The following is a 25,132-nucleotide window of genomic DNA, read 5'->3' on the forward strand; positions in this document are numbered from 1 at the left end:
AGCCTGGCCCTCATATGTAATCGCAATTGTGCTCTATCGAGGGATCCCACATAGTGCTCCACCTGATGACACTCAAACTGCGCACCCCAGGTCTCCCCCACCTTAGCGAGCAAATCTGCAGGTGCCAACAACTCCCCATCATCCCCCAAAATATGTTCTAAACGAGAAACCCCTTTCGCTCCCCAGGACAGGAACTCTCTGGAGTCCCGTCCCGGAGGGAAGGCCGGGTTACCCCGCAAGGGCAAGAGATCAGTAACCATCGAATCCCCACCCAGGGCTTGCACAAGCCAATGCCAGGCCGGTGGCAATGCTCTGAAAATTATACTGGAGCGGAGAAAAGGGGGCAAAGCCCCTCGTGGACTATGCAAAAGCGCAAACACATCACAAGGAGCAAAAAACTCACATTCCATCAAAAGAGGAATCACCCAATCACCCAGATGGCAAAGCAAACACGCATAATTATAAACCCTCATATCCGGTATCCCCCCCCCCCCCCCCCCCCCCGCCAAGTCCCCAGCAACTGAGATATCCGCAATTTTGGTTTCTGGGCCGCCCAACAAAAACGAGAAATTCCTTTATAAAGATTGCACAAATCTTTCAAGTCACTTTCATTATAGCTGCTATTTGTTATACCACCTTGCCTTTAAACATCAAAGTGGTGTACAGTATAATTTAAACCTTAGTGTATCTTAAAAAAAATAAAACATACAACTGAAATCTAACAAGACTATAGAGTGCAAAGCGCATACTAATTAGCTGTAACCAGAAGGGTAAGGTCATTAATTTTCAAAGAAGGGATGGGTCCATCTAGCCCAGAATCCTCTTTCCAGCAGTGGCCCACCCAGGTCCCAAGTAGTAAAACAGATTTTATGCTGCTTATCCTAGAAATAAGTAGTGGATTTCCCCAAGCCATCTCAGGAATGGCCTATGGACTTTTTCTTTTAGGAAATTATCCAGTGCTTTTTTAAACCCTGCTAAGCTAACTGATTTCACCACATTCTCTGGCAATGAATTCCAGAGTTTAATTACACGTTGTGTGAAGAAATATTTTCTCCAGTTTGTTTTAAATCTACTACTTAGTAGCTTCATCGCATGCCCCCCTAGTCCTAGTATTTTTGGACAGCGTAAAAAAGCGATTCACATCTACCCTTTCCACTCCACTCATTATTTTATGGACCTCTATCAAATCACCCCTGGGGCGTCTCTTCTCCAAGCTATCATTTTCTTCTTTATAATAGTCTCTACCATTTTGCCTGGCACCATAAGAACATAAGAAGTGCCATCTCCGGATCAGACCTTCGGTCCATCAAGTCCGGCAATCCGCACACGCGGAAGCCCTCCCAGGTAAACACCTGGCATCATTTGTAGTCACCCATATCCTTCTATGCCTCTCTATAATTTCCCAGATCACCTTCTGGAACCCTTTTTAAAAATCAGCATTGCGTTGGCCACTGTCATCTTCCGGTACTTTGCTAGTTGAGAGGTATTAAGCTGGGATCACTAAATAATTACCTGCCGTGATGGACCGAAACTTAGCGAAGAAACATATAAATAGATTAGAGTTCTTAGCCAAAAGGCTCGGTGGGTGACTGGTGGCCATCTGAAGATTTCGCACTGTAGAGTAGTGTTTGATGGCCATACGAGATTCATTGCAACCTTTTCAGCTGATACAACAGACATAAAGATTCTACTTATCACAAAAACAGGCAGCTGGTTTCTGTGATTTAAAACCTCTTCAAAGAACAAATTTTCCTCAGATTCCAAAAATTGTTTTTACAACTTTTGAGATGTGCAAAGGAAATGTTAGATTCGCATTCCTTATCACTCCTAATGAAGTAATGATTAGAGAATGACACGGGGACAAAGCTGTCCCCATCCCCACAGGAACTCAATTTCTCTGCCCCATCCCCATGAGCTTTGTCGCTGACCCTGCCCCATTCCTGTAAGCTGTGCCTTAACCGCAGAAGCCTCGAACACTTATGATTTTAAAGGGTTTGAGGCTTGTGCAGATGAGGACGGAGCTTAGGCATTGGTGGAATGAGGCATTATGACATCACAATCTGAGCTCTAGAATGTTGCTACTTAGGATTTTAAAGGGTTTGAGGCTTGTGCAGATGAGGACGGAGCTCAGGCATTGGTGGAATGAGGCATTATGACATCACAATCTGAGCTCTAGAATGTTGCTAATTAGGATTTTAAAGGGTTTGAGGCTTGTGCAGATGAGGGCGGAGCTTAGGCATTGGTGGAATGAGGCATTATGACATCACAATCTGAGCTCTAGAATGTTGCTACTTAGGATTTTAAAGGGTTTGAGGCTTGTGCAGATGAGGACGGAGCTCAGGCATTGGTGGAATGAGGCATTATGACATCACAATCTGAGCTCTAGAATGTTGCTAATTAGGATTTTAAAGGGTTTGAGGCTTGTGCAGATGAGGACGGAGCTCAGGCATTGGTGGAATGAGGCATTATGACATCACAATCTGAGCTCTAGAATGTTGCTACTTAGGATTTGAAAGTGTTTGAGGCTTGTGCAGATGAGGATGGAGCTTAGGCATTGGTGGAATGAGACATTATGACATCACATTCTGAGCTCTAGAATGTTGCTACTTAGGATTTTAAAGGGTTTGAGGCTTGTGCAGATGAGGGCGGAGCTTAGGCATTGGTGGAATGAGGCATTATGACATCACAATCTCAGCTCTAGAATGTTGCTACTTAGGATTTTAAAGGGTTTGAGGCTTGTGCAGATGAGGGCGGAGCTTAGGCATTGGTGGAATGAGGCATTATGACATCACAATCTGAGCTCTAGAATGTTGCTAATTAGGATTTTAAAGGGTTTGAGGCTTGTGCAGATGAGGGCGGAGCTTAGGCATTGGTGGAATGAGGCATTATGACATCACAATCTCAGCTTGCAGGAATGGGGCAGGGACAGGAAAAGAAATCGCGGGGACCAGACGGGAAAACGAGTTCCCGTGGGGGCAGTGAAAAATTTGTCCCAGTGTCATTCTCTAGAATGATATCCTTAACTTTGGTTGCATGTTGTTGGATCATAGGGACAAACACAGGGACCTTAGTACCAGAGGTACACATAGCCTATAAGCTCTTGGGGGTAGGGAAGAGCTGCTGCACTTGACTAACTTTCCTTCAATGTAGATTTAGAAAGAGGAGCAATTAAGGTCAAACTTTATCCAGCTTCTATTTCTGTTTAATCCTGTAACCAGTGCAAAATTAGTGTGGCCGTGTCCTGGTAAATGTTTTAGCCCAAATCAGGCCAATGAGATGAAATTCCTTCGAGTGAACACCACTCTCAACGGTGTTAGTAGAATCCTGCAACTTTCTGTCTAAGTCACCAATCAGCACTCTGCCCCACCCCCCTCTTGTTTTGGGTAGATTTACATTGTGAAGGAGGAGCTGCAACGAGCACAGATGGACTCCTTCTGTGAAATGCAGCGGTCCATACGGCTGAAGAATGACCTGCAGCCCAAGGAAGATGAACTTCTGAGACTGCAGGAGGATAACAAGAGACTGCACCAGTCACTTGAAGAGCAGGGAAAACAGGGCCTGGTAAGCTCACTGTCTTATCCCCAAAGTCAACCCCTCCCCTCATAACAGCTGATGTAATTGCACCATGCCCCCCCCTCCCACTGACCCCTCCTTTTTGTCCCTCTAGCAAGAGGAGAAAGATACTGCCCCAGAAAGCAAGGAAAAAGCTGAAGCAGAAAAACTGGCATTGATGTACCGCATTCATGCTCTGCGAGGCAGGGCAGAGACAGCTGAGAAGCAGAAGAAGCAGGTGAGTCGTCCCCCCCCCCCCCCCCCTCGCGACACTGCAGTTCTGGTTCCCATCAGTGTAAGTTAATGCTTCTACCACCTTGTGTCTGGCACAGAGCAGTTTCAGCATGCCTAGGGTTACACTAGACCCAGCCCTAGGCCCACTCCGTTTCACCCATCCCCGCCCCCCGCTGCCTGCGCTCATCGGGCAGATGCCACGTCATGACATCACGTGCACGCGTGTTCACCTGCCCAACAGTGATTTGTTCCAAGCTTTTCAAATCCCGGACAAAGTGCCGGGTTTCGAAAAGCTGTCTGGGGAAATCCGTATGTCTGGTAACCCTAAACATGCCAAACTCTTCCATGACACACAGTTCCTGAGAGCTATTGCTTCTCACTAGCATTGGTAACTCACTTCTGTCCCAGACGCTGAGGCAATCCTATAAATTGGGGTCTTAGCGCCAGTCGTGTAATGGCATCTTGGCCCCAAGATTCTTTTTTGAAATGTTGTCGTAAATTTGGCGAATTTAAGTGTGCCATCTTATGCCATGCCAATGGCAGGCGTACATTGACGTGTCCAGGTGCGCAAGTGATGTGTGTAAGTTATAGTATTTCACAAATTAAGTGCAGAACTGAGAGACTCGCCCAGGGTCCACCCGTATGGGCTGACCCTTACCAGCTAGGATAGCATCTGGTGCGCAGAGGTTCCTAACTGTCAATTCTTAGGGCCTATGACACACGTAGGTGGTGCATAGATAGACAATGACACCGTGACAAAATTCATCACCGTTCCCGTCCTCGCGGATAACCACAGGAAACCATCACCATGTCACTCTTTAAGGAGAGTACGGTACTGGGGTTCAAGAAAGGATTGGACAATTTCCTACTGGAAATGGGGATAGAGGGGTATAGATAGAAGATTACTGCACAGGTCCTGGACCTGTTGGGCCGCCGCGTGAGCGGACTGCTGGGCACGATGGACCTTGGGTCTGACCCAGCAGAGGCATTTCTTATGTTCTTATGAGAGAGGGAAGAATCAAGAGTCTGAATGGACTCAGCTTGAGATAGACACTAAAGAATGGGACTTGGGTTGACCACTGTTGGAAACAGAAGACTGGGCATGATGGACCTTTGGTCTATCCCAAAATGGCAGCTCTTATGTGAGCCAAATATAGGACAATCAGGCCATTGTGACATCACTGCTGAGGTTGGCTCTTAGGCATTATGACATCACAATCTCAGCTCTGGAATGTTGCTATTCTTTGGGTTTCTGCCAGGTAGAGAATGACATGGGGACAGAATTTTCTCCTGTCCCTGTGGTTCACCACAAGAAACCATCCCTGCGTTATTCTTTTAGGAGAGAGGGAAGAATCAGAGTATGAATAGGCCCAGCTACTGACCCTCAAGCCTTGTGTTGAAGAATGCTGGTATAGAAGGACTGAGGATGAGAGAGACACTAAAGAATGACAGTCTCTGGTATCCAGAGCAGATACTGTGATGTCATAATGCCTCATTCCACCAGTGCCTAAGAGCTAACCTCATCAGTGATGTCACAATGGCTTCTATACTTGGCTCACATAAGAATCAGAGCATGAATGGGAATAACCACTGACCCTCAAGGCTTGCATTGAAGAATAAGGACTGAGGTTGAGAGAGACACTAAAGAATGACATGGGATGGTTTCCCGCGGTTATCTGCGGGGATGTGTCATCGTGACATTCATTACATATAGCTCTAGACAGCAGCTGATAAAACTACCCTGAATGCCTTCCATGTGCCTCTCCTACTGTCCAGATGAGATCCCACCAGAAGCCTGAAGCATCCTTCACGGGTGCAGTTGCCTTGTGAGCACAAGTACCCCCCCCCCTAGTGTTTTCTGACTTATCTGCCCCCTCCTTTCTGCCCTGTTTTTTCTCTCTTGGCCTGTTCAGTATCTGGAAGAGAAGGAGACAATTTTGGTGGAGTATCAGAAGACGAAGATGGATTCTGAAATGTACAAAGAGAAACTGGGGGACTTCTCCAGCCAGGTGATAGATCTGAAAAAGGAGAGGGACCAGGTAATAAGATCGGATTTGATTTGAATAATATACCGCTGAGACCTGAAATGCTAAAAACAGCTCATTATAACAAGTTCCGAACAATAACATCTCATTGTAAACAATTATTATACTAAAGAAACCTTCACATCCATAGGACCCACCCCTCAAATAATCATTATCACATTCTAGCATTTTGACTCTCCTTACTACCCATGTTATAGCGTTTTGCACAATGCAAAAGTTTTCAATTGCTTACGAAAACCCATCGATTGCAATTCAATTGGCAGCTTATTCCACAAGCCCTCTTCCGTTTTCCAGTCAATCTCACTTTATCGAATGATGGTAATTGAAGCAAGGGGTGAAAAGGGATGGATTATGATATAATAATAATAATCATTTATTTTTCTATACCGCCATACCCAGGGAGTTCTAGGCGGTTCACAACAAATAGATGAATTACAAAAGAGGAACATAACAAGGCAATCGAAGGGTCAAACTAGTTTACATTGACAATTTAAGTGAAGGAAGGGCTAATACAGAGCATATACAGTATGTACTGTAAGAGAATACAATTGGATTTATGAGAAGGGGGAACAAAGCATATTATATGAGAGGGGGGGAGGCAGGGATCTTGGAAGGGGGGGAGGAGGGGGAAAAAGTAAAGGAAGGTGGGCAGTGTTGAGGGGGGAGGGGAGAGTTAAGGATTTGATCTGTTGCAAAGAAGAGTCTTTAGAGTCATAAGAACATAAGAATTGCCGCTGCTGGGTCAGACCAGTGGTCTCCCCCCCCCCTTCCAAGATCGTGCCCAGCAGTTCGTTCACGCTCTAAATGAGTCCAGCCTCACCTGCGTACGTTCCAGTTTAGCAGGACCTGGATGTAATAATGCGGGTTACTGAAGTCTCAACGAACATCTTTTCTCCTCCTTCGTTAAAAATAATAAATACGCGCCATCAGTTTATTTTTTCAGTCACTGCTCCCCAAACCTGGAATTCTCTTCCTAGTTATTTACGAGAAGAAATTAACTTAGAAAAATTCAAATGTAAACTGAAAACTTTCCTTTTTAACAACGCCTTCACAATTTAATACTAAGATATTTCTTTTAACAAATTTAAAAAAAAAAAAAAGTATCAGAACCAACCTTTTCTTCTTTCCATAATCTTATATTTAATCATCTTTATTTTTATCCCTTCCCTAAGTGTTTTCCTTTTTTGTCTCCCACTCTGCTATTATATATTGTAATTTCTTCCCCTACCTATCCCTATGTTTCCAGTTCTTGTCAAAATTGTATTTGTCCCGTTAGTCTTTATTTATTTTAATATTTCTTTTATATTGTAATTTTAATTACTTGTACATCGCTTTGAATAACGACAAAGCGATTAATCAAATACATATTAAACTTGAAACTTGAAACTTGATAAAACCTAGAAAGAGGAAGAGAACATTGAGCAAAGCAGAAAGGAAAGGTTACAAGTCAGATGCACAAATGTGGTTCTTTCTCTGGGATGTGGGTTCTCACACTTAGAGCAGAGGGAAAGTGAACGACGTATTGGAAACCACAAAATCCCGTGGGGAATCTTCTCCGGCTCTGTTCAGCTCTCTGTGTTCTTTCCAGGCGTATGAAGCCCGGGACTTAGCGCAGGCACAGGTGTCGGAGAACTTGGCAGAGAAGGATTCCTTACGACGGCAAATTCTGGAGCTGAAAGAAGAGATATTTGAACTACGTCATCTGGTTCGGACGCTGGAGGACAAGCCGGTAAGACATAGGTGTGAGCTTGTTGCTTCGGATATAGAAACACCACTCGGGCATCTAAAAGGCCGTCGTTTCTCGCTGGTGAAACCAAAGCTAATATTCCCAAAATGACAGGAAGAAAGTCAGAAATCTCCACATTTCAGGTTTTTCTTGTGTTGTGCTTCTCAGAAACAGTTCGCCCTTTTCTCCGAATGCGTATGCTCTTCTGAAATCATGTGCGCGCTTTGGGAAAGACAGTGTGTGTATCTTCACACGAGCATGTGTTGTTTGCATGGGCATCGGTGGCACACGTGTGCCCACTGGTCGACCAAAATGTGCCCCTTTTCCTAAAGCGAGTGCGCTCGGTGACGTAGCGAGGGTGAGAGGTGCCTGGGGTGCTGGTGCCCCCCCCCATTTCTCCATCCCCCCCACCTCCATACGCTCTTTCCCCACCCCCTTCTGCCAAGCGGGCGCCGCTTCCCTTCCCCCTTACCTCTGTAACGTTCCTCCCAACCTGCTGTATTCCTCTGACGTCACTTCCTTGGCGCGGGGGCCCAGAAGTGACATCAGAGGGAGAGCCAACGCTGGTGCGAGCAACAGGTTGAAGGTGCTGATCGCACCAGTGAAGAGATAGAGATACGACGGGAGGGAAGTGAAGGCAAATGCATAGCGGGGGAGGGGGGCAGGACTGGGAAGGAGTGAGGGGGTGGAGAGGAGGAAAAGGGGTGCCGGCGGCCTCACCAAGATGGCGTCCACTGCGGACCACCCTCCGCCCTCCCCCCTTACTATACTACTGATTATACATCTTCTGAGCTGAAACCTAGCAGAGCTCCTCAAAAGACTAAAAGAAGAGCCTCTGCAACGATAAGATCTGACCAGAAATCCTCTCTCATCCTTTTCTTTTCTGCTGCTGGTTAGGAACACAGAGAACAGCTGAACAGTCCAACCCTAGGAGGTAGGCACCAGAGGTTGGTGAGGATGGATGCCATCTGCCCCAAGGAAGACATGGACTGCAGCTCCTTAAACGCCCACGAGGTCCATCGTTTGTATTTTTTTCTGCTTTTGTGCTTTTTCCCCTCTTTTCATGTCCAACTGCAGAGATTGACTTCATACTTCATCACCCCCTCCCTCTTCTTTCAGCACAGAAGTGAGCTCTGATTGCAGCCCATTCCTGATACATTCATTTCTTTTGCAGTCCTGGCAAGACGGTAGTAACCACAGGAGCTCTGACCTCCAGGACAGCGTCGGCTCTTGCTCCGCTCTCGCTCCCTGCACAGTTTCCCTGGACAACTCCATGTCCTACAGGTAAAGACCCCTTTCATCTGAGCTGTGAGTTTCGTCTTCTATGTGTGTGGGGTATATGTGAGTGAATTTATTCTGGTTGATTTCTTTTTTTGGTTTCATTAACTTTGTTCTTCTACCTTGTACTATTTGCAAATAATGTGCACGAGAAATAAAATGAAAGAAGATGAACCCCCCCCCCCCCACCAACTTTTTGGGGAGGTTTGTATTGAAACAAAATGTTTCACAGCATATTTCATTTTGCTTCAAGAGAAATGCCCAGCAAGATCCTTAAGGCATAGCCGGACCAGAAGGTGGCGCTGCTCTCCCTCTTCTCTGTCGTATGTCTCTGGCCCTATCATTTCTCATGCAGTGTGATTGGATTCAGAGGTGATTTTGAGTCTTCTAGGTGGTCCATTTCTCCTCCTGAGTCTTTACGATGGTGTTTGGTCACTCTGATGTCCAGTCTAGTTCTAGCAGCAAAATCTGCCACTCGCTGCTCATAGGGAGTAACGGGTGTAGTGTTAATAAGGGTGCTCCGATGTGCTTTCTGGACTCTTTTCTTTGCCGCTATGTGACTGCACAAGACTCTTTCAGATGTCTGGCTGTTCCACCAAGAAAACAGGCGCATGATGGCAGATAAAGGCCAAATGGCCCATCCGCAGCATCCACTATCTCCTCCTCTCCCTATTGGCTAAGGCTCTTAACATTTGCATCTCCTCTTCCTATAGGCTAAGGCTCTTTCCACCTGCATTGTGAAGTCATAGAGCTTTAGGGTTATAGAAACATGATGGCAGATAAAGGCCAAATGGCCCATCCGCAGCATCCACTATCTCCTCCTCTCCCTATTGGCTAAGGCTCTTAACATTTGCATCTCCTCTTCCTATTGGCTAAGGCTCTTTCCACCTGCATTGTGAGGTCATAGAGCTTTATGGTTATTGAAGCATGGTAACATGATGGCAGATAAAAGCCAAATGGCCCATCCAGTAACCATTATCTCTTTGCCTCTCTAAGAGATCCCATGTGCCTATCCCAGATTTTCTTGAATTCAGTCACAGTCTCTATCTCCACCACCTCTTCTGGGAGACTGTTCCACGCATCTTCCACCACATTTTTTCACAATTACACAGGTGGAAAATGCTTACCTGTCCTGTCTATAGGTTTGGCTGGACGCAGCCATTAAAGCATTCTTCATCTGTGATTATACAGTATTATCAGTGTAAATAAAGCTACCTGTGTTCAGAAGGATTGCTGTAGACATTAAATGGGATTCTGGCCGTACCCTTTCCACCACTGGATTCTCCAACTCCGACATAGAAGTGGAGGTTTGTGGTAATTATTTGGATCACACTGACGGGCAGCATCTCTGTCAGATGTGGCTAAAAATTTGGATGCTGTTGGTTACGGACGAGAATTGATACCGATTATTAATTGAAATGTGTTGTTGGTTCACTCTGTTGCATTTATTTTAACCTTTTTTAGCTTTGTAAACTGGCCAGGTGCACGTCGATGGTCGGTCTATTAAAATGTAATTAAACTTGAAACTTGATTTGATGTTTTTGAATTGTTTTAAATATTGTGCATGCATTTGTACATCATTTACCTGCTTTGAGTACTGGAAGGTTGAGCTACAAATGTTTATTAATAATGGGTGAGGGGGGAGGGGAGTCCTAAGGAGCTGCATTGGGAATCAAACTCACAAGCTCGGGGTGTTGAGGCAGCTGCTCTAACCACTAGGCCACGCCTCCACTTCAGAGTAATAATGCTGGGGAAGAGGTCAGTGTAGCGATGACATGACCAGTCTGACCGTTCCTCTGCTTCTTCTCCTGCAACAGTTCCCAGGAGTCCTTGAACACGTTATCTGCGGAGAAGGGAGACGATACAGAATCGGAATATGAGATGCTTCCACAAAGCGGTATGTGAGCTTCCGTGAAGAGGCAAACGAGCTGGAGCAGAGGTCCCAGGGCAGACTGAGGATTGGAACCCTGCTCGGAGCTTTCTTGAATTCAGGCCCAGTCTCTGTCTCTACCACCTCTTCCGGGAGTCTGTTCCATGCATCTACCACCCTTTCTGTAAAACGAGTAAGAACATAAGATTTGCCGCCGCTGGGTCAGACCAGTGGTTCATCGTGCCCAGCAGTCGCTCACGAGGTGGCCCTTAGGTCAAAGACCAGCGCCCTGAGTCTAGCCTTACCTGCAGGAACATATCTAACCTTTTCTTGAATCCCTGTAGGCTACTTTCCCCTATAACAGCCTCTTGCATGTCTATTCTTAGTGACACATGCCTATGTTATAAAACACACGTGTGCACCTATTTGTACCATTACTTAGACGTGTTTGTTATAAAATACATTTGTGTATCTGTTATGTTTATTGAAACCGTTACTAATGACTGGAGAGTCAATTCAGAGCGGTTTACATGAGCACTTACACATGATTTGTACCAGCCCTTAAATTACATAAGTTACAAAAGACACACGTGTGTCTAGTCTTACCAGCACTTTCCTATGTTTGCTAGAAAACACAGCCATATGTACTTTCCACCAAGCTCAAAGGGTACCAAAAGGTATGTCCAGAGCAGATCTCTGACCAATCTACTACAGAGGGATGCAAATTAGTACTGTTTTAAGACCCCCAGAGGTGAGCTTCAGAGTGAACTGCATCATATTTCTCCAAAATCAAGGAAACATTTTTAACACAGGGTTTCATGTTTTGCATAAAGCTGTTTCATAGAAAAGTCTCCTTCACATATCAGTGGTTAGCTTTGCTCACGCGACCCAGTCAACTGTTCCCCCCCCCCTAGTTCTCACACGAGTGCCCAGTGTCTAATCCCCACTTCCTCTCTCTGATCTCTCCAGAATACTCTCTGCCGTGTTTTCAGCTGACGGCTCAGGGCATCCACCAGTCACTTGGAACTGAACCTGGCTGCCCGTAAGTAATGTGCCTTTATTCTGTTGGGTTGCTGGAGTGGAAAGGTCACAGCATGAAATTCAGTTTATGGCATGTCCTCAGTCTTGGAAATGTATTGCCACAAATTCCAGAATGGGGTCTGAACCTCAGACCTTTCCTGTTCATTCATATTTTAAAATGGTGTTTCTTATTTAAAAAAAGCCCCAAAAAACCATGAAACTGTTCAAGTAGGCTGGAGATTTGAACATTGAGGCCAAAAGAATTGCCAGAATGGATTCTCTTTCCCACATGATTGGGCTAGAGACTCCGTTCTATGAATTCAAATAACAGGCGAGGAAAAGCCATGTAAAAACCAAATATGTTTATTGATAGAGCTTCCATAGTCTGGGAAGAGCAAGCCCTCAGAATTTCAGTGCTCTTCAAAGAGAGAAAACGAGGCAAACAGATTTATACCCTATGTGACATCATTTGTAGTAATTATCATGCTTTAGAATACAGTGGCACAGTTGATCACATGACTTCCTTTCCAAGAATGCCTTACGTCAATGTTAACATTAAAAGTCCATTCTGTTAAGTTTTTAAACCCAGTAGGTGGCAGTGTTTCACTTTTCTTCCTAAATCACTTTTGATCTTTGACCTTTCTAAATATCAATCATGTCAGTAAAAAGCCCTACTTCCTGCAGACACATCTTAACTTCTGTATGACCTTCAAAATAGTACTGTATTTTCTACTCTATAAGAAACAGATTCTCTGTAAAACAACCAAATTTCCTGTTCCTCTGAGAAGCTTAGGATGGATGTGAAGAATAGTACATAAATCTATGTCTCTTAAGAGTCACAAAATCAACCTTCTGAACTTCCTAGCATTAGCTGAAATGTAGACTCAGCAATTTAGACAGGGAATGCCAAGCTGTGAGCTTAATCTCTTTAATATAAGGCCTCAAGGCTGAGTTTCCAATGCAATGTGCAAAAAATGTATTTTAATTTATTCACGTAATTTTGATTAATTCACAATCTCAGTTTTCATATCATCGGTGACAACTCACACCTGTAAATTCCAGGAATCTTCAACAAAACAAAAGACAAAATTTTAAAATATGAAAAACAAAACATGTTTTGTTTACAGCTCTGTCCTCATATTTCTCCCCTCTTTTCCCTCCCCGGGATGATCTCTGGGTGGCTGGAACCTGGATCGTAAGGTCATTTTCTATGGCGCTTATGCAGCTTTCCTGGGTTGATCAAGTTCTTCACTCACCGGTCTATTAAATATATCAGTTTATTTCAGATTATTCTGTAATCCAAAATAGCTTTTATCACATATTTCTCAAACATCTGGACTTGGATTGGGGGAGCAGACTTTGAGTGGCTTCAGCACAGACCTAGAGACACCACAATCTTGGCATAACATTGTTTCAATACACAATGGAACTGAAGTCATATTAGTCCTAGTGTAACAAAGCAAGTGGCACCTTATAGACTAAGCCATGGATTGAGGGCTCAGGAAATTGGTTGGTAAATGGAATGGAGTGAGCTTTGACAGAGACTTCAGTACTGGGCAGAGCTTTGGATTCTTGCCCAGAAATAGCTAAGAAGAAGAAGGAAAAAAAACCAACAAATTTTTAGATTGAATCAGGTTGGGCAGACTGGATGGACCATTCGGGTCTTTATCTGCCGTCATCTACTATGTCACTATGTAGAAACAGGAGGATCCGGGGATAGGCAAGAGTGAAATATATCGAGATGAAATAAATAAAAAAGGGGGTTAAGGGGGAGGGGAAAGGGATTATGCTTCTTAAAAGCGGTTGGTATTCATTTCTATGTGCGAAGTGAGTCCCTGAATAAGCGAGTTTTTAATTTGGTCTTAAATTTGTCCAAAGATTCTTCCAATCTAATATCTAGTGGGAGAGCATTCCAAAGGGTGGTAGAAAACTGGAACAATCTTCTGGAGTCTGTCATAGGGGAAAACACCCTCCAGGGATTCAAGAGAAAGTTAGACAAGTTCCTGCTGAACAAGGACGTACGCTGATAGGGCTGGTCTCACTTAGGGTGCTGGTCTTTGACCAAAAGGGCTGCCACGCAAGCGGACTGCTGGCACGATGGACCGCTGGTCTGACCCGGCAGCGGCAATTCTTATGTTCTTATGTAGTGTCATAAATTAGTTCCCTAATGGATGGAATAGTAAATAAGTTCTGACTGTTGGATCTTAGTAACCGAGAGGGGGGCATAAGGAATTGGAATTGGAAACCTTATCTCAAAGAAGTAGCTAAAGCTTGTCAGACACTCACAGTTAGCAGCTCAGGGCCAAATCCCCGAATGACCTTCCTATCAGGGCCAGTGCAGTTGTATCCTTCATGGCTGGCTATTCAAAGTCTTGTGTGACTTGATTTGTTTCATTGACATCTGTTGCCTTCTTACATCGTCTCCTGTTGACTTGTGTTTATCAAACCTATTGAAGAATTTTCCCTCCCTGCACTTTATTCCTCTAGTATGATTTCTCGGAGACGGTACGCCAGGCGTATTTTGAGCCGCACTACCGTCATTGCCTTCCAAGGAGATGCTCTCTTGGAGCAGATCAGCATCATCGGTGGAAACCAAACTGGCGTCTTTATTCACCAGGTCACCGCTGGCTCAGCTGCCTCTGCAATGGCTCTAGTCCCGGGAAGTCAGATCATGGCGGTGAGGAACCCTGGCCTCTGCCTGTTTTCATCATGTCTTCTTGCTAGTTGTTTTATCGTTGGGGTGAACCAAATCAGAAGGGGGGGCTTATTCTATCTGTCACACCTGTGTGCCTCATAGGTGGATTACGATGTTATGGACCCGGCGTACAAGGCGATCCTGGAAGACGCCACGCTAGAGGAAGCCCTCTGGATTCTGAAGAGGGTGAAGGGCTTCTGCTGCCTTTCCATCAGGTTCAGCACTGACAGTAAGTCATCTCCTTTCTTATAGATTGTATTTACAAGAAGCTTCACACAAGGAAGAGAATGTATTTAAAACCTTAATGACAAACGAGCAAATTTTCAGTCCATATTCATCCGTAGAACAGTTAGTCATTCCTTCATACAGAAAATTTCTTCTTTCTTAGTTCGTGGCCCCACCCTTTCAAATTCCTTACACAATCTAATTTGGGATTCTTTAAATCAGAACTAAAAACTGTTCTTTTTAATGAGGCTTTTTGTAACTGAAATTCGTAGAATTGCAGCAAATCGTTGAAAAGGAAAATACAAGCACATAACATAGCATAAAAGCAATTTCTAGACCGCATAACCGTTAATAATAATAATAATAACAGTTTCTATACCACAGGACCGTGAAGTTCTATGCGGTTTACAATAATTAAAAATGCTACAAATTGAGTGGAGTTAACAAAGTTAGAAGCTAGTGATTAACATCTCTAGGGATCAGTTATTGTGGAATAAGATTGTGCAGGTTAGTTGCCTAAATACTTCAGGAACAGATATGTTTTTAGGCGTTTCCTAAATTCCCCATAAGTAGTAGGCGTAAGCAATTGTTCCAGATCTTTACCCCATAATGCGGCCTGATGTGAGAAAAGATGTAGATGATGTCTTTTAAATTTACATCCTCTAACCGGAGGGGAAGGAAAATTAAGTTCTATGCAGTTAACAAAAGATGAAATAATAAAGCTACAAATGGACGAAGGAACAAAAATTTGGAGCACAAATAAGTTTTTAATCGTTTCCTAAAATGTAACTAAGAAGTAGAGGATGATAATAGATGTTTGAACTCCATATCTCAAGTGGCAGCTTGAGAGGAAAGTGTGCGCTCAAGATATTTTTAAAATTTACAACCCGAAACGGGTGGAAATGTAAAAAAAGGATGAATTTTACAAGGGCCGAAATATAAAACGATTTAGCCAAATATTTGCAGGACTTGACCTAGAGATACTTTGTAGTAAATGCAGCCCAATTTAAAGATGATACGTACCTCCACGTGGCCGAAAATAAGTCTGACCGCAGCGTTTTGGATAAGTCTTAGGTTGGAAAGTTTTTTTTTAATGCCTGCAAGATAAATTATATCGCAGTAATCCAGCTGATTTAAAACCAAGGACTGTACCAACAAGGTGATTTCTATTATTTACCCTCACTTTTTGTCAATAGCGGTTAATCAAAACAGTCAATCCAATCCAGTCCATATGATAGAGGTTTATAAAATGCAGCTGGTTACCAAGGAATGGTCATTTTTCTTTTCAAGCTGGGAAAATGTTCAAATTTCTGTTTGTATATTGTGATGTTGAACCAATAAAAATGATGTTTAAACAAGAATCAGGGGAAGTCCGAAAAACTGATTAGCAGATTTGAAACAATTTTAGTCGCTTTTACAGCTCCTTAGTAGAGAATGACACGGTGACAAAATTTATCACCGTCCCCGTCCCCGCGGATAACTGCGGGAAATAATCCCATGTCATTTTCTAGTGTCTATTTCAACCTCAGTCCTTCTAATCTAATCTAATCTAATCCTTAGGTTTGTATACCGCATCATCTCCACGTTCGTAGAGCTCGATGCGGTTTATAGTAGGAGTGGTTGTGGCCATTCAAACTCTGATTCTTCCCTCTTTCATTAAAGAATGACATGAAGATAGTTTCCCGCGGTTATCCGCGGTGACGGGAACGGTGATGAATTTTGTCACCGTGTCATTCTCTACTCCTTAGTCTGTGGAATTTACTGCCAAGTTAATACCATAGATGCGTTTAAAAAAGATCTGAGCAGGCCCTTTATTAGTCATCAGGAACGCTCTGCTAAGTGACCTGGTCTGGCATTTCCATTGTTCAGGATACCGGAAACTGGTGAACGAAATGGAGAATGAAATAGTGACTTCAGGCGACTCCTTCTACATCCGGGTGAATATGAGCATGGAGAAAACCGCAGGGTGCAGCCTCCGGGTGCAGTGCAACGAGATCCTCCACATCACAGATACCATGTACGAGGGCAAATGCCAGTGGAGTGCCCATCGAGTCAGCCCATATACCATGAGCCACATGGAGAGCGGCATCATTCCTAACTATTATCAGTAAGAAACTCTTCCAGGAGCTATTATTATTATTATTTAGACAAATCTCTAGACCAGAGGTGCCCAAAACGTCGATCGCGATCTACCGGTCGATCGCAAAGGCAACGCCGGTAGCTCACAGAGCCAATGTTCTCCCTAGCATTCCCCCGGTCACTGTCTCACCTTTAAACTAGTGGAATTATGGCAGCCTGCAGAGCGAACATAGCAGATTTCCGTCAGCCTCTGTAGCACGTTCCCTCTGCCGCTGTCCCGCCCCCAACGTCAGAGGAGGTGCGGGACCACGGCAGAGGGAACGTGCTACAGAAGCTGATGGCAGCATGCTACGTTCGCTCTGCAGGCTGCCGTAATGAACTTTCAACTGTGATAGGCCAGAGGGAAGAACGGAGGTGAGGGATCCAGTCTAAGGGAAGCAGCTCGATGATCCAGTCTGATGGAAGCAGCGGAGATAAGGTCCCACATGTCGGGGTAAAATTGGGCCCATTGCGAGGGAGGAGGGAGATTGCCTTAGAGACGCTGGATCGGGGAGGGGGGGAGAGAGAAGAGACAAAAGGACCTTGAGGAGGGGCAGGAAAGCAGCCTTGAACAAAAAGGGAGTGGGAAGATAAGGCAGATCCTGGACTACTAGAGGGCTTAGAGAGGTTGAAACACTCTGAACCGAGGAGAGAGAGATGCCAGGCCCTGGGGAGGGGGAAGACAAAGAGAGTGAGAGACACAAAGACCTGGACCAATGATGGGAGGACTCAAAATGTTAGCAGAAGGAAGATAGAGAGGGAGAAACCTGAAACAAAGGGAAGGCAGAAGAGAGGGGACAGATATTGGGCTATGGGACAGAAGAGACAGAAGGGGAGAGACCCTGAGGAAGAACAAAGAGTTGCAATATCAGAACAGAGGAGGGAGACATGTTGCCAATAGGGGTGGAGGAGAGAGAAAGAAAAGCTGGAAGGACAGAGAGATGTTGGTTGGGGAATGGAGCGAGGTCTGGAGGACAGAAGAGGTGCACTCGATATATATATAAATAAATATGGGGGTCTTTTACTAAGGCGCGCTAGCTGATTTAGCGTGCACTAAATGCTAACGCATCCATAGAATACAATGGGCGCACGCTAAATCGGCTAGCGCACCACAGTACAAGAGGGGGTATATGTTTACTATTTTTATTGTTGGTAGATCATTTTGACTTGGTCGTTTTGAAAGTAGCTCGCAAGCCAAAAAAGTGTGGGCACCCCTGCTCTAGACTGTCCTCCCTGAAGGTTACAACTTGACAGAACAACTGATCAAATGGATGAAGAGCAGTAGTTGAAATTGCTGTGCACATGTTTTGGGTACTGGGCCAACGAGGATGCAAATTCCCATATATGATATTCAGAATAAGAGATTAAAGGGAAGAATGGAAGCAGAGGGATAACTCTTGTGAACTGCATGGAGAAATGAAGACATGATTTGGGGGCTGAGTGCAGTCGCAGGGCAAAGGAAAAGCCCTATAAGCAAAGCAGCTAGAATGACAATACAGTCAAAGTAAGGGACAATTTTAGGCATTCTTGGTGTCGGGACATGTAGTGGGGAGATAAGATCTTGCATAGTTTAGCACCGAGACTTGGTTACACCTGTAAGTCGCGTGAAGGGCACATTCAGTGAGGCAGTGGGGTAGAAATAGAGGTTAGGGGTGTGTTTCAAAGAGTCAGGTAACCCTAACTGCTATCAGTAATTATCTCACTCAGGAGCCATCACTAACTACGAAACATGGAGTAACTTTCTCAGGAGTGGCGTCTTGTTCAACCGATTTGTCACCTAAGAATTTGTTGTTCATTGTTTCTCGTATTCTGTATACCAAATTCATAGCTATGTCGCTGACTGTCCAGCGCCTCTTGTTGTAAACCTCCTCGAACTACCATGGCTTTGGCGGTATATAAGAAAATAAATTATTATTATTATTATTATTAATGGTTAGAGCTGGAGATTGCAAACTGGGGGAGCTTAGTTCAGATGTTGGGCAAGTCCCTTACCTTTCCATCCCCTCAGATACGAATTCCTCCAGCGACAGAAAGACACCTAGTGGACCTCGCAGAATACCACTCCAATAGCTTTCAGACTTGTATGAGCAAATCTCCCAGGAACTTCCTCTAAGTACTAGATACCATCAGGTCTTCTCTCAGGAGTATGTGTCAGAGACTGTCCCTTCTCCCCTCCCATATGCCAGTGGGTATCTCTTGCATATGCCATCTCCGAGTGCTCTATCCTCGCCATCCCTCCCCCCTCCCCCGATAACACGTCATGCAAAAACACATTTTGCTCTGCTCTCTTTTACTCCAGGGCGCAGCAGCTATTGATCAGAGCCATCCAGGACATGACATGGCAAAACTCAGCTTCACGGAAGGTAAGAAAGCCTGTGTTAATGTATGTTGCAATACATGCATGTCTGCTTTGCATGTTTAATGTATGTTGCAATGCATGCACGTCTGCTTTGCATGTTTAATGTATGTTGCAATGCATGCACATCTGCTTTGCATGTTTAATGTATGTTGCAATGCATGCACGTCTGCTTTGCATGTTTAATGTATGCTGCAATAGATACATCTGCTTTGCATGTTTAATGTATGTTGCAATATACACATGTCTGCTTTGCATGTTTAATGTATGTTGCAATGCATGCACGTCTGCTTTGCATGTTTAATATATGTTGCAATGCATGCACGTCTGCTTTGCATGTTTAATGTATGTTGCAATACACGCACATCTGCTTTGCATGTTTAATGTATGTTGCAATGCATGCACATCTGCTTTGCATGTTTAATATATGTTGCAATGCATGCACGTCTGCTTTGCATGTTTAATGTATGTTGCAATAGATACATCTGCTTTGCATGTTTAATGTATGTTGCAATATACACATGTCTGCTTTGCATGTTTATGTTTATTAAAACTTGATATAGCGCTATAGCTTCTGACAGTTCAAAGCGGTTTACAGTTAAGAGTGAGTTACGTGTCTGGTGCATTACACGTGTACTTGGAGTGCTATGTATGAAGCAAGAGATTCAAATGACCTTACCCTAGGTACACACGACTGCAGATAGTGGCTGGTGCGCTCTGCATGTCTACCGCACTTTCTAATCTAAAGATGAACTTTCTACTGGTCTTGCTCTTCCTATTTTTCAATGTCCTCTGCTCACCTGCCTTTCTTGAACCTCCAGCCTTTGACAGGACCCCAGAAGTTGATTCGGGTTGTCAGCACAAGGAGGAGCTTGATTAACCCCTTGTGGACCTCCTTCGATAGCAGCATCAATGAAGGCAAGTAGTTGGTCATTCCTCATTCTTTGCGATGAGCCTTGAGCCCTCGTAGTTCTCTGTTCCTCCTCTATATGGCACTATAGCATTTCACAGATCTATACAGACTGTGGCTATGAAAGGTCACAGGTATACATTTAGGTAAAGATACATCGGTTACGTTTATTAAATTTAATGAACTACTTTTCATACCCAGCATCAAAGTGTTTGAGGAAGTCGATGAAACAATTCCTAATACAACAATATAAACAAAGCAGTCTTAAGAAAATGAAACCAACCCATAAAGGGCAAAGGTTTGGACAAATTCATGGAGGAAAAATCCATAGTCTGCTATTGAGAAAGACATAGAGGAAGGCTCTGCTTGCCCTGGATCGGTAGCATGGAATGTTGCTGCTCTCTGGGATTCTAGAATCTTGTGACTCTCTGGGATTCCGGAATCTTGCTATTCTTTGAGATTCTGTATGGACTGTTGCTACTCCTTAGGTTTTGGCCAGGTACTAGTGACCTGGATTGGCCACCGTTGGTCTGACCCAGGAAGGCTATTCTTCTGTTCTAAAAAGCAAACCATCTCATGTAGACACACTTCTGTGGCAAGTTAATGTAAAGCTGCACTTTCTGGCATGTACTCGTATGCTAGGGATACGACTGCAATGTAGCACATGTATGTTCCTCCCAAGTCATTTGCTATTTAACAGTGAGACTTGGGGTTCCGCCTCGCTAACAGTCTTCTCCTCCTCTCTATGGCATAGGTCCCTTTGGTGTGCACCTTGAGGCTGGCAGCTGTTTCACCCTGATGCCGTACTCCATCGTGAAACCGCACAGGCCGGCCAAGCTACGTCCCATTGTTTTCATGCCCTCACTGCTTGGGAGGATCCTAAATGAGAAGCTGAGGAACAGCAAAGGCTTTGCCAAGTGTGAGCCAAGTATGTGCTCAATGCCTGTCCCTAGACAGGGGGGGAGGGAGAGGGTCTTGCAGTGCCTGGTGGGGAGAGGGAGTCCATTTCTTGTGACACAGGGTCATTAAGTACTTACTACTATGAAATGAATGGCTCCCAGTTAGCCTCTGTATGAGCCTTAACCACTAAAGACATGGAGAGGCTGGGACGGGAGCCAGGTGTGGTTTGTCACTCCATTGAGAGATGGGCAGCAGGATTAAAATACATGGCCTGGTGCTGGAAATTATGGGCTCCTTTTACGAAGGAGCGCTAGCGTTTTTAGTGCACGCTACACGAAAAATACTAACGCAAGCTCTATGGAGGCGTTAGCGTGTAGCCTAAAGAGATGGACATCTGGTTTCATTTTGGAAAAGAATTATAAATACACCTTCAATTGTCTTTATGTGCAGAAAACCACATTAATGCACAGAAAGATGATTTATTTATTTCAAATATTTATATCCCGCAAATCCAACAATGCTAAGCGGGTTCCAAGGTTACATATGTAATCAAAGAAAATGCAAAAGGTACAACACACCCAAGAACTAAACCATCACCAAACAAAGCCAAAAAAAACCAAACCAACCCACACAGTAACAACAAATTGAAAACATAACCCCCCCCTCCCCGAATTTTTTGCCGTTTCTCAGCAACCTCTGAATTTCAAAGGGAAATTTATTCATCATTCCTATTAAACAACATTTAGGGGTCATTTTATTAAGGCACGCAGCTAAAGATTAGCGCGCACTAAAGCGCCCATAGAATATAACGGATGCCTCAGCACACTTAATAAAAGGACCCCTTAATTATCTAAAGCTATGATGAAGATACTGATATTGTACCGTTACCACCTAGCGATTTTTGTACGTTGAAATGTTCAAGTTAAAACGCAATAAAATGTCATTGAAATGATACAGTTAACCAGGTGTCAGAATTTTGCAGTTCCTGAGAATGCTCAAAGGCGCCATTGCCAGCCGCCGATCATGAGCCAATCATGCAATGGTGCCGTTTGTCGACTTGCAGCCTGAAATGTAGGCCAGGGTTTTAAAGGCACTTTACGACGTCCAGCGCCATGCTTACAGTGACATACGGTATTGTAAGTGAAGCAAAAGAAGTAGGTAAAGACACCCCATGCAAGCAAAGCCCACCCCAACCAAATTTATTTCATAAAATTGCAAATCAACACATAAATAGAAAATCCTTAGTTTTCGTGACTTGACACGGTCTGTGTTTTGGCCTCCAAACAGAGGCCTGCCTCAGGAGCGTAATGGTACGTCCACAAGATGGCGCTGTCGTACTTGAAACACAAAACTTTAGAAAATAGTTTGTATAGGAATACACAAAATACGCCGGGGGGGGGGACGGGAACGGAAATGCAGACATCCGGACATGTCCTCCTTTCTGGCACTTTGTCTAGGTTTCGAAAAGCTTCCTCGAAATCGCATCTGACAGGAAGGTGTCCAAACATGCGCAGATGCCCTCCTGCCCGACGAGAGCAGGCATTGGGAGGTGGGGCTAGGGTGAGATTTGGGGAGGGACTTGGGGTGGTTGGGATCCGGATGTTATTAAAATAAAATCTGGTAATCCTATGCAGACGCCCACGGTACTTTTTTTTTTTTTTTTAAACTGCGTTATACACTTAAGTTAGGCACCTAACTTAAGCGGCTATTTATAGAATCTAAGCCAAAGTTTCTTCCCCCAGTTTTAACACAGGCCTTCAGTCGCTTTGAGAAGCTCTTAAAAGCCCCCCTCGGGCTGTCCCAGATCATCTGCACTGCAGCGCTTCCTTGACTTGGACGATTGTTTGCAGCTTTGGGTAGAGCTTGTGATCGACCTCCAACGTTGCTCCCCAGACAAAAGTTGTCAACAGTAAGCTGGGACCCCTGTTTTCTCTCTCAAATAATGGAAGTTTTACAGGGCTGGGTTTCCTTTGCTTGTGGGATCAAGTGTGCGCTACCACTGAAGCCCGGCTATCTTGTTCTGGACCCACTACGACATACTTGGCTTTTTGGGTTTTCTTTAACCGCTGTGTGACTGTACAGTCAGGTGGGGTTCAGGTTTTTCTCGGACTATGTCTGAGTTTGTGACTGAATTTCCGATGATTAAGGACATGTTGCCTCATTGGCTAAAAGGACCTATATTCAGTCCGTGTGTCTGAGGCTCGTTTTGATTAAGTGACAGTTCAGAGTAGTGACTCTTTTGTCCATAAAAGTTTTACAGAGCAAACATTTTTGAAATGTGTGAAAATCACATTCAAAAGTTTACAACTTCACCTTGTTAAAACATAATCTAATTTCACTTGGCCTGTAAAATGTAGATGGTAACAAACAAAGCTGTAAATTTTCACCTTTAAATTTCAAACGGTTGCTGAGAAAAACAGCAAAAAAAACTCTAGGGGGTTACGCTTTTTTCTTTTTTGCCTCCCCTGTACATTAAAACTTATAGTTTCAAGTTCTAGTTTGTTAAAAATTTGATTAATCGTTTAATCAAAATTCTATGTGATGTCCATAATTATGGGGGAACTTTACACGCAACTTAGACTTGACTGACGGACATAGCTACGAATGGGAAAGCCCCCCCCCCTAATATAGCCAAAAATCAGCAAAGAAACAGAAATCTGAAGGTGATTATGCTGTTGGATTATTGTCTCTAATGATAAATTATACGACATTCTACAATGATGCAGGAATTTTCTGGAGACGAGACCCTGTTTTGGCATTTTAAGGGCCAGGATCTGAGAACAGATTTAATGATCCACTCGTCTAAATGTTGTTTACTATTATGGAATCACTGGCCAGAAGTAGGGCCCAGTCCCTGGGGAGGAGCTGCTCTGACCCTCTTCCCTCCTCTTTCCCAGAGTTCCTTAGCGATGCAGAATATGAAACGTGTCAGCAGAACGGTGACATCATTGGAGAGGTGGTGGGAGAGGCATTTCACTGCTGCATCACGCGACAAGCCATGGATATATTAATAAAGAAGGTATAAAACAGAAACCCTTCAGCTTTTCATTGAAAAGAGCAGACTTTGATAAATAGGACTTTCCAGACCAAACCATGTAGCTTATTCCTAGAACGGGCGGCATTGAATCTATTTTTGCTACTTGGGATCTCGCTAGGTTCTTGGGACTCTAGTTGGCCACTGTTGGAAACGGGATACTGGGCTTGATGGACCCAGTAGGGGAACTCTTATGTGATCCAAATATAGGACAATAAAGCCATTGTGACATCACTGCTGAGGTTGGCTCATAGGCATTATGACATCACAACCTCAGCTCTGGAATGTTGCTACTCTTTGGGTTTCTGTCAGGTACTTGGGACCTGGGTTGGCCACTGTTGGAAACAGGATACTGGGCTTGATGGACCTTCCGTCTGTACCAGTATGGCAGCTCTTATGTGATCCAAATATAGCACAATCGTGCCATTGTGACATCACAGATGAGGTTGGCTCTTAGGCATTGGTGGAATAAAGCGTTATGACATCACAATCTCAGCTTTGGAATGTTGCTGCTATTTGGGTTTCTGCCAGGGACTTGGGACCTGGGTTGGCCACTGTTGGAAACAGGACACTGGGCTTGATGGACCATTAATCTGACCCAGTATAGCTATTCTTTTGTTCTTATGTGAATTAAAGATTTTCAGACCCCCCAAACCCAAGCCAGCAGAGGCCAGAGAAATGTCACCTCTCAGAATATGGAATTGGCCATGTCTTCCCGATACAAAGGAGGAGGGGGCTCCCTGGTGAGATAAGTAGCCTGAGCTAGAGACTGATGACCCAACTAAAGCAGTAGAAACTGACCTGAGGTGCACGTTTTCCACAGCCTAAGAGAGACGAGTGACCCTTTCCTGGCTGGGAAGGGAGAGAGGGGCCACCCTGGAGAGATTGTGAGAAAGTATGGGAGGCCAGAGTATGATAAACTCTCCCTGTGCTTGCCTCTCTTCTCCACAGAATGTTCACTGCCTCTTGGATCTGAGCGTAGATTGCGTGAGGGCTCTTCATCGGATGGAGCTCTACCCCATCGTCCTGCACATTCCTGTCAGTGAAAAGAACGCCAAAAAGCTGAAGTAAGTACTCGAGACCGATGGCATCCGTTCCTAAACCTATCCACAATGAATAAGCATGAGATAGATTCACATTCCTTATGGACAATCTGACCGGCTTGGGAT

At 44.3% G+C, this 25,132-nt stretch overlaps 1 protein-coding gene across 5 annotated transcripts in view; it reads left to right on the forward strand.

Annotated features, from left to right (window-relative positions):
• CARD14 (caspase recruitment domain family member 14) overlaps positions 1 to 25,132 on the forward strand; it is a 53,447-nt gene that overhangs the window by 24,583 nt on the left and 3,732 nt on the right. For all 5 annotated transcript variants that reach the window (XM_033961646.1, XM_033961643.1, XM_033961647.1 and 2 more), the window contains 16 exons: positions 3,388 to 3,561; positions 3,668 to 3,790; positions 5,700 to 5,825; positions 7,420 to 7,560; positions 8,455 to 8,571; positions 8,732 to 8,841; positions 10,653 to 10,732; positions 11,675 to 11,747; positions 14,213 to 14,402; positions 14,523 to 14,649; positions 16,515 to 16,752; positions 19,063 to 19,126; positions 19,941 to 20,037; positions 20,784 to 20,957; positions 23,827 to 23,948; positions 24,915 to 25,030. In XM_033961646.1, coding sequence (XP_033817537.1) covers positions 3,388 to 3,561; positions 3,668 to 3,790; positions 5,700 to 5,825; positions 7,420 to 7,560; positions 8,455 to 8,571; positions 8,732 to 8,841; positions 10,653 to 10,732; positions 11,675 to 11,747; positions 14,213 to 14,402; positions 14,523 to 14,649; positions 16,515 to 16,752; positions 19,063 to 19,126; positions 19,941 to 20,037; positions 20,784 to 20,957; positions 23,827 to 23,948; positions 24,915 to 25,030 — 2,072 coding nt within the window. The remainder of the gene's footprint in view (positions 1 to 3,387; positions 3,562 to 3,667; positions 3,791 to 5,699; positions 5,826 to 7,419; positions 7,561 to 8,454; positions 8,572 to 8,731; positions 8,842 to 10,652; positions 10,733 to 11,674; positions 11,748 to 14,212; positions 14,403 to 14,522; positions 14,650 to 16,514; positions 16,753 to 19,062; positions 19,127 to 19,940; positions 20,038 to 20,783; positions 20,958 to 23,826; positions 23,949 to 24,914; positions 25,031 to 25,132) is intronic.

This window comes from Geotrypetes seraphini, chromosome 10 (genome assembly GCF_902459505.1).
Source record: "Geotrypetes seraphini chromosome 10, aGeoSer1.1, whole genome shotgun sequence".
Lineage (NCBI taxonomy): Eukaryota > Metazoa > Chordata > Amphibia > Gymnophiona > Dermophiidae > Geotrypetes > Geotrypetes seraphini.